This window comes from Rhea pennata, chromosome 17 (genome assembly GCF_028389875.1).
Source record: "Rhea pennata isolate bPtePen1 chromosome 17, bPtePen1.pri, whole genome shotgun sequence".
Lineage (NCBI taxonomy): Eukaryota > Metazoa > Chordata > Aves > Rheiformes > Rheidae > Rhea > Rhea pennata.
In genome coordinates this window covers 15,441,465-15,449,489 of record NC_084679.1, presented here as the reverse complement: position 1 = coordinate 15,449,489, position 8,025 = coordinate 15,441,465, and the positions used below count along the sequence as shown (strand labels likewise).

The window sequence follows — 8,025 nt, the reverse complement described above, 5'->3', positions numbered from 1 at the left end:
GCCCGTGAGGATTTAAACTTTCCGCTTTTCCCAGCAAAGGAGCCAAATGGTTAAAGAAAAAAAAATAGGGGGGCAAACTCCCCTCCTGGGAGGGTGCAGGATAGGGGCTGCTTGTCCTGCGGAGCTCGGGGTCTGGCAGCTCGCCCGGGGTCCACGACCCCGCGCTGCCACCCCTTGCCCACCTGGCCGCAGGACGCTCCATGGAGCTCTGGCCGTGCTGCTGGAGCTCCCGCCTTGGATAAATAACCGCTCAAACAAAGGGCGCAGGCACCTGCGGCTCAGTGGCGGACTGAGGCTCCCAATTTCCGCTCCAGCAGCGCTTTCTTGCTCAGGGGAGCCCAAGCCACTCCAGCAGCACAGCTCATGCCTCTCTGCCTGTGTGAGCTGGGATGAAGGCAGCGCTTGAGCTGGGAGCTCAGCTCAGCAGGTGTAAGAGGGGCTTGGACATGGTTCTCCTCCAGGTGGGTCCCTATGAGGCTGCTCCATGCTGCTCGGGAGTCAGTCTTCACATCCTCTTTTTCTGCTGAAACTGTTTGGTGAATTTGGTCAAGTGCACAAATATTTCTGATGACAGACGCCTTCTTTTTTTTGGGGGGGGGGGGGGATTTTTTTTTTTTTTTTTTTGGCAACATGGATGCAAGATTTATGCATGTATCACTCTCAGCAGCAGCGTTGGGGGTGGCTCAGCCCCTCCTGTAACACATAGCAAATGTAACTGCTACAGGCAAAGCCTGTTTTCCCCATGGACCAGGAATCATTGCCACTGGCTTAGGATGGCTAGGTCTTTCTGTGATCTTTAGACCTCAGAGCTCAGCGAGAGGTGGACATGGAAGGGTCGGACAATCCCCCTGCTATGCAGACACGTGTTTTGGCTCTGGGTCCCCTAAGGAGGGCCTCTGGTTTGGGGACTGCATATGCATAGAGATGTGCCCCAGCGCACAGCCCTGGGACACAGAGGAAGAGGAAGGTGGCTGGAATGGGAGAGCCTGTCCATGTGGCCTCGAACTTTCAGACAGCTCCATAGGAGAAGCCATGAATTAGAGCCTTAATATACAAGGAGCTGCATCCTCCCACTGCCTTCAGCTGTTCAGAGATGGCTGCCAGCCTCCTTCATTCTATGTCTGTCTGGTACCCAGGCGATTGATATGTTTCCTGTTCTGGCAAAGGATGCCCACGTTATCCCTGGAGTGGATCTGGAATTCCCTGTGCCTGGCCTCTCCGTGCTGTCTGCTGCACCTCTCAGTGCCTAGGTTTTCCTGCAGAAGCAGTGAGTTGCTGCATGTGGAAGAGCCCTTGTAGGCCACCACAGTAGGTTCTCAGCTTGCCAAGGCTATCAGTGGGAAGTGAGAGCTCCAAGCAGGCATTAAAAGGTGGAGGGGAAACTTCAGAAAAACATTCAGCAGGACTAAAGCTGTTTGATTTGGCCTTTACTGCAGCTCCATTTTAAAAGGAAAAGCCAGGGAAATCCTATCCTGTGTATGTTGTGATTTCCTCCTGGCCCATCCTCTGGGTCAGCACTGCAGCACAGATCTCTGCCGTGTGAGTGTGTGGGTGGCTGGTTCTCCTGTGCCACTGCCCTGGAGGAGGACAGGCACAATCCAAAGCTAAGCCCCACACCTAATTGCTAAGGACAGAGGGACACTTAGACCCAGGAGGTTTCAGTCTGGGGAAATATGCCCCGGTGATTTTTTTTTTTTTTTTTTGCCCTGTCCCAATCACTTGACCTCGCGCTTTGAGACTGTCTTCTCCTTGAGTTTCGCTGCACGCACCAGGCTGCCTGCCTCCTCTACTCTTTGCCAAAAGCAGCTGAGGTGTGGGATCAAGGTGATGGAAGACAGGGCAGCTTAGATGAGTCTCTGCAGGATTGTGCTGAGGTGGCTCAGCCGCTCAGTCCAGTTCAGCAGAATGCAATCAGAGCATTTCTGAGCCATGTGTTACTCTGAGCTGGTGTTTGGGCTGTCTGTGTGAATAAGCTGGCTCACACCTTTCTACTTCCCTACTAGGTCTCTGAGCAGGGATATCTTGAGGGCCTTGCTGCTGTGTTCTCCCTTGCACTGCTGGAGGGCAGGGCTGAGTGTGTCCAAGATGGCGAGATGGCTGCCTCGCTCTGCAGACCTGACCCGCTTCTGCCAGAAACTCAACCGAGTGAAGACTTTGGAGGATGACATGATGGAGACATCCTTCAACAGATGCCTCTCCACCATTGACTTGACGCTGCTGGGCATCGGGGGCATGGTGGGCTCTGGGCTGTATGTCCTCACTGGCACTGTAGCCAAGGAGATTGCAGGCCCTGCTGTCATTGTCTCCTTCATCATTGCTGGCTTTGCCTCACTCCTTGCTGCTCTCTGCTATGCTGAGTTTGGAGCCCGTGTACCTAAGACAGGCTCTGCCTACATGTTCACCTATGTGTCTGTAGGTGAGATCTGGGCCTTCCTCATTGGCTGGAATGTGCTGCTGGAGTACATGATTGGAGGAGCTGCAGTGGCCAGGGCATGGAGTGGTTACCTGGACTCCATCTTTAACCATAAAATAAAGAACTTCACTGAGACTCATATTGGCACATGGCAGGTGCCATTTCTGGCACACTACCCAGACTTCCTGGCAGCTAGCATCTTACTAGTAGCCACTGCATTCATCTCCTTTGGGGCCAAAGTTTCTTCCTGGATCAACCACGTCTTTTCAGCCATCAGTATGGGTGTCATCCTATTCATTCTCATCATGGGCTTCATCCTCGCACAGCCCAAGAACTGGAGTGCTCAGGAAGGAGGTTTTGCCCCATATGGGCTATCAGGTATCATGGCTGGAACGGCCACCTGCTTCTACGCCTTTGTGGGCTTTGATGTCATAGCAGCCTCAAGTGAAGAAGCCAGGAACCCCCAGAGGGCAGTTCCCAGAGCGATAGCTTTCTCCTTGGGTCTGGCCACTGGAGCCTACATCCTAGTGTCCATGGTGTTGACACTGATGGTGCCCTGGTGTACGCTGGACCCTGACTCTGCACTGGCGGATGCATTTTACAGGAGAGGTTACTCCTGGGCTGGATTTCTGGTTGCTGTTGGCTCCATCTGTGGTGAGTATAGGCAGGCTGAGGCCTGGCAGTGGGCAGGACTGTCCTTCTCTCTCTGAGTTGATATGTGTGAGCTTGGGGCTGTAATGCTCTCAGCTGGGATCCTGGGGTGGTTCGGGCCATGCACCAGGTCTAACACAGGGGCCTGCTCTCTGCCTTTCCCTCAGCAATGAATACGGTCCTGCTAAGCAACCTCTTCTCCCTACCACGCATCGTCTACGCCATGGCAGAGGATGGACTCTTCTTCCAGGTGTTCTCCCGGGTCCACCCCCGCACACAGGTGCCTGTCATTGGCATTGTGGTATTCGGGGTGCTCATGGCCCTGCTGGCCCTTGTCTTCGACCTGGAAGCCCTGGTGCAGTTCCTGTCCATTGGCACACTGCTGGCCTACACTTTTGTGGCTGCTAGCATCATTGTGCTGCGCTTCCAGCAGCAGAAGGTCAATGTTTGTGCTCAGCCAACTGGCAGGCGGCCGAGTCCTGAGCCCAGTGAGGGCCCTGCCACTGGTGAGCTGAAGGAGTACGAGTCCTTTTCTGACAAGCTCCAGCTAGTGGATGGAGACAAGAGCAAAGAGCAGCGGGAGCCAGGGCAGCTGAAGGCAGCTTTCGAACCCTACCTGGAGTTCCTCAGCGACTTCTACCCAGGCGAGGTGGTCACCATTGCTGTGGTTACCCTGATGGTGTCTGCCATCTGCCTGTGCTCTGTCTTGGTGTTTGGCAACACCCACCTCCACTTGCCAACCTGGAGCTATTCCCTGCTGCTAGTCCTCTTCAGCCTAGGGTTCCTGCTCAGCCTTCTCCTCATCTGGGCCCATGAGCAGCAGCGCAGCACACAGACCTTCCAGGTATGCACTGGGGGCAGGAGGTTGTGCTGGGGGAAGGCAAGACTAGCCTCTCTGCCAGGGTCAGCAGAGCAGTTCTGGTGGACTCACAGGAGGCCTCGGTCACCACTTCGTAAAATCACTGCAGTAACTGGAGATAAAAAAGAGGAGAGTGTTAGTGAGCACTGAGGGTGGGGAGGTATTGGTGAGCAGCTCACAGCTGTGTACAGCTGGATGCCAGGGATAGAGAGTTAAGGACCATTAGGGTTGGGCAAGAAGGAGCAGTGACTCTGAAAGAGACTCAGTGTTGCGGTCAAAACCAGAGGTATGTGCAGAGGCGCCATGTTGTGCCTAGGATGACAGATGTGATCCTGGGCTGCAGCATCAGGTAGGTGGTACTGGAGAAGACCTGAAGACGTCCTGTCCTGTGACCCAGGATGTGATCCCCTCTGCTGAGACCATCCCTGGCAGGTATTGCTCAAACGTATCTTTCAAACCCTGTTGGTGGTGGCAGCCATATCCTAGGAACAGATGTCCCCAAGCACCCTGGGCTGTGCTCTCAGCATTTCCTAACGTCTCACAGCAGGTCAGGACTCCATCCTATCCTATCCCTTAGGGAGCAGCTTGTTTTGCATTTGGGGATCACAATCCTTCCTGCTCTCATCCTCCCTCCTCCACATCGGACAGGCCCCGTTAAGGGCAGCTTGGTGGGGGGGGGGGGGGGGGGCGGGGGAGGGGGTGGAGATCAGCTGCAAGCTTTCCTTCTGCCTTTCTGCACTAGTTCTGCCTTCAGGCTCAGGTCAAACCAATGCTAGGTTTTCTCTCTGCGATTTTAAGGATAAGTAAGGTTGTCTTCCAGCGTGGTTGCCAGTGGCTGGGTCTGATGTGTGTGGGAGCTGCTGCTGGCTGCTGTAGGTCAAATCTCTCTCTCATCACTCTGTTTTTCTTGCAGATACCCCTGGTCCCCCTGTCCCCAGCACTGAGCATTGTCCTGAATATATATCTTATGCTGAAGCTTAACTACATGACATGGCTCCGGTTCAGTATCTGGCTGATCATAGGTGAGTAATTCAACAGGGATATAGACTCCAGGGAAATCAGTGGCTTTTTCAAGGAGGAGGGAGTGAAATGTCCAGTGCTGAGCTTGCATGAGGAGCTCTTGAGAATGTGGTCAGAGCAGGCAGAGAGCAGGAAAAGAAGGTCAGCAGGGATCTCCTCTCAGCTCAGATGTGTGCATACTCAGCCTGTTCTTATGCCAGCAGTATCCAGTAGCTTCAACAGCACTTTTCCCTATTGTTTATAAAATTTATAAAGTGCATCATACCTCCCCCCCCCCCCGCCTTCAGTTCCCATTCAGAGGCACAAGCCAAGGTCTTCTGGGGTCTCCCTGACACTCCTTCATCCCCCTGACTGTTACATCTTTGACCCTGTTTCAGTTTGCTTAGGTTTGTTTTATAAAAGCACTGGAACAGAGCTGCATCTTATCTGAGAGGCAGTTTGCCGGTACTCATCAAGTCATTCGGAGCTCCCTGTCCCCATGCAAGGTGCTTCTCCTGGTGTACCTGGGAACTGGGCTTGCCTCTCTGCTGTAACCCATTGGAAGATTTTCCTTCTGCAGTCAGCTGATTTTAAGCTTTTCTCATCACACTGAACCCCTATTAGCCAGCAGAAATGCTCAGTAGTACCCCTTAGATGTGTGGCATAGTCTGGTACCATCCCTCTTGGATTCCAGACCTTGAGGCCCTTTGGTTCTTCCCATAGAGCTTCCTCATCCTCTCCTGCACTGACAGCACTAATTCTTGTTCAGCCCATGAGCGTGTTCACAGTTTTTTTTTAGCCAAAAGAGATCTTTGAAGTGCTCCCCTTAGAGTCTCCCCTGCCCCTTCTTTCTGAGGATGCTATAGCCCTCTTTCCTCTGGGTACATCCTTCCCTGTTTACCTTATCCTTTCCAATTCAGTTACCCTTGGGCCTTTGTGCGGACAAACTGATGGAATCCAGGCTGAGGAAATCCCTCTTTCCCTTACTCATAGCAGAGAATGTCATCAAGGAAGGCAAGGCTGTCATTAGCTGGCACAGTCTACCTTCAGGGGCCACATTAAATGTGATCCTATGTCTTTGATTTTTGTTCTCCAGCACTGGGTCTAGCACCTTGAGTGCAGTTGAGATCAGGCTCTGCACTGGACCACCTACAGTCCCTGTCTGAGCTGCTAAAGATCCTGGCTGCCCAGAATGTGATTCTATATGCCAGTTCTGCTGCTAGTTGAGAAAGAGAAGTTTTTTCCCCTGCCTTAAGCACATCTAGCTCTTAAATGATGTGTACCTGATGCTGCTCCAGGAGCTTGCTGAAGAACCGGCTTCCTGGAGAGAGACAGGAAGAGGCAGTGGCCTCTGTGGTTCAGTCGTAACCCTCTGATAGGGCAGATACCATATCAAAGGGTCTGCTCTGGGGAGATGAAGTGTGAATTCCTGTGAACAGAGAGCGTGGAGAGGGGGCTGGGGTGGAAATGGGGCAGTGACTGGGTCCCATCCTCCTCCCCGCCCCCTGGTGCTGTGGTATGTGCTGCTATCTCAGGATGCCCGACTTCTCTTGGCCGCATCCAGAGGAGCATGCCAGCCACCACAGGGCTCCTCTGACCTCTTCTACAGCAGGTTCTCTCTGTTTCTCCTGCTCCCTCCCTGCTCCAGGCCTACTTGTGTATTTCGGTTATGGCATCTGGCACAGCAAAGAGAACCTGCGGGAGCCCAAGCCACAGCGCGTGAGTGCCCGGTACGTGGTGTTTCCCAGCGGTAGCCTGGAGGAGACGGTACGAGCAGTCCAGCCGAGCTCCCAGCCTGCCCTGGGGCTGCCGGATGCAGACACCGAGGAGTCTAAGAGATGATGTTGTAGGGGAGGGGGCATCTGGGTCACCACGGCTCTGGGAGCATTTGCCCCCCTCCCCCAGAGAAGGCCTAAACCTCCCACTCTCCCCAGTCTCTTTTGCAGCGAAAGCCACCAGGGCCAGGTCTGTCCTTGGCACGTGGCTCTGTCTGGTGTGGGGACTGTGACACTTGTGCATCCCCACCTGCTCCCAGCAGAGCATGGTGTGGGGGAGCTGGCTCCCTCCCTTCCTGTCCCCAGCACTCAGGAACCAGCTCTCATCCTGCAAAACCCAGTGCCTGTCTTGGTGACAAGGAGCCTTGTCCTCACCAAATTCTGCCGAGCCTGCCCAGACCCCCAAGCAGCATGTCTCGTTTCCTCTGACCCAGCAGTGCAGGTCCTGAGGACAGGCAGCCTGGGGGCTGTCCATCCTGGCCGCAGCGTGGGCTCTCTCTGCAGCCATAATGAGCCCTGATGCCCCCTGTACATCTGAACTTCCACTAGTGGAAAGAGGCAGGGGCCAGCAGAGCCTTTGGCTCGAGAAGGAGCCAAGTGCAGTTCCCTGTCTGCACCCCTGTGCTCTGTAAAGATAGGAGGTGTTTGGCCTGCTGCTGGCTGTCCCCTTGGCTGGCTGGTCTGCATTGCATTGATCTCCTGAAAGGTCAGACTGAGTGGGGCCATGGGGCAGCTGGAGGCACTTGACAGAATAATTGAGGTTGGAAGGGACCTCTGGAAATCATCTAGTCTAGCCCCCCCCCCAGGCTCAAGCAGGGTCAGCTAGAGCACATTACACAGGATCGTGTCCAGGCAGGTTTTTGGATATCTCCAGAGAAGGAGACTCCACAACCTCTCTGGGCAATTTGTTCCACGTCCTTTGAGGAACATGCGAGCTGGAAGCGGGACAAGGCCTGGATGAGTGGCTGAGTGCTCGCAGGATGCAAGCAGATAGTTTGTTCTTCAGCAGGACTGCAGAGAAATTCAGTGCGGGCTCTCTCTCCACGCTGCTCACTGACAGCAGAGGATGGCTAGTTCAGGAGTGTGCTTGGGCCTGGCACATGGCTGTACTCCCTGCACTGCTATGACCACACTTGACCAGCCAGAGGCTGGTCCACAAGGTCTTGAGGATGGCACAACCATGGGGCCCAGACCTGCTCTTGACACACAGGCTCCAGCAACTGCCAGGGCCAGGCTCTTGCCTCAGCCCTGCACTAGGTGCAGGTACTCAGGATCCTGGATTTGTTGCCGTGTCCTCTGCAGTTCCCAGGGGCCTTCCATGTGCTGCA

General features: G+C 54.3%; 1 protein-coding gene across 1 annotated transcript; it reads left to right on the top strand.

Annotated features, from left to right (window-relative positions):
* The first annotated feature begins 2,085 nt into the window (after window positions 1-2,085).
* SLC7A4 (solute carrier family 7 member 4) lies at window positions 2,086-7,213 on the top strand. The gene is made up of 4 exons (XM_062590502.1): window positions 2,086-3,067; window positions 3,232-3,908; window positions 4,837-4,945; window positions 6,571-7,213. The coding sequence occupies exons 1-4, from the start codon at window positions 2,086-2,088 to the stop codon at window positions 6,762-6,764; spliced, it is 1,962 nt and encodes a 653-aa protein (XP_062446486.1). The 3' UTR covers window positions 6,765-7,213.
* Window positions 7,214-8,025: the final 812 nt, after the last annotated feature.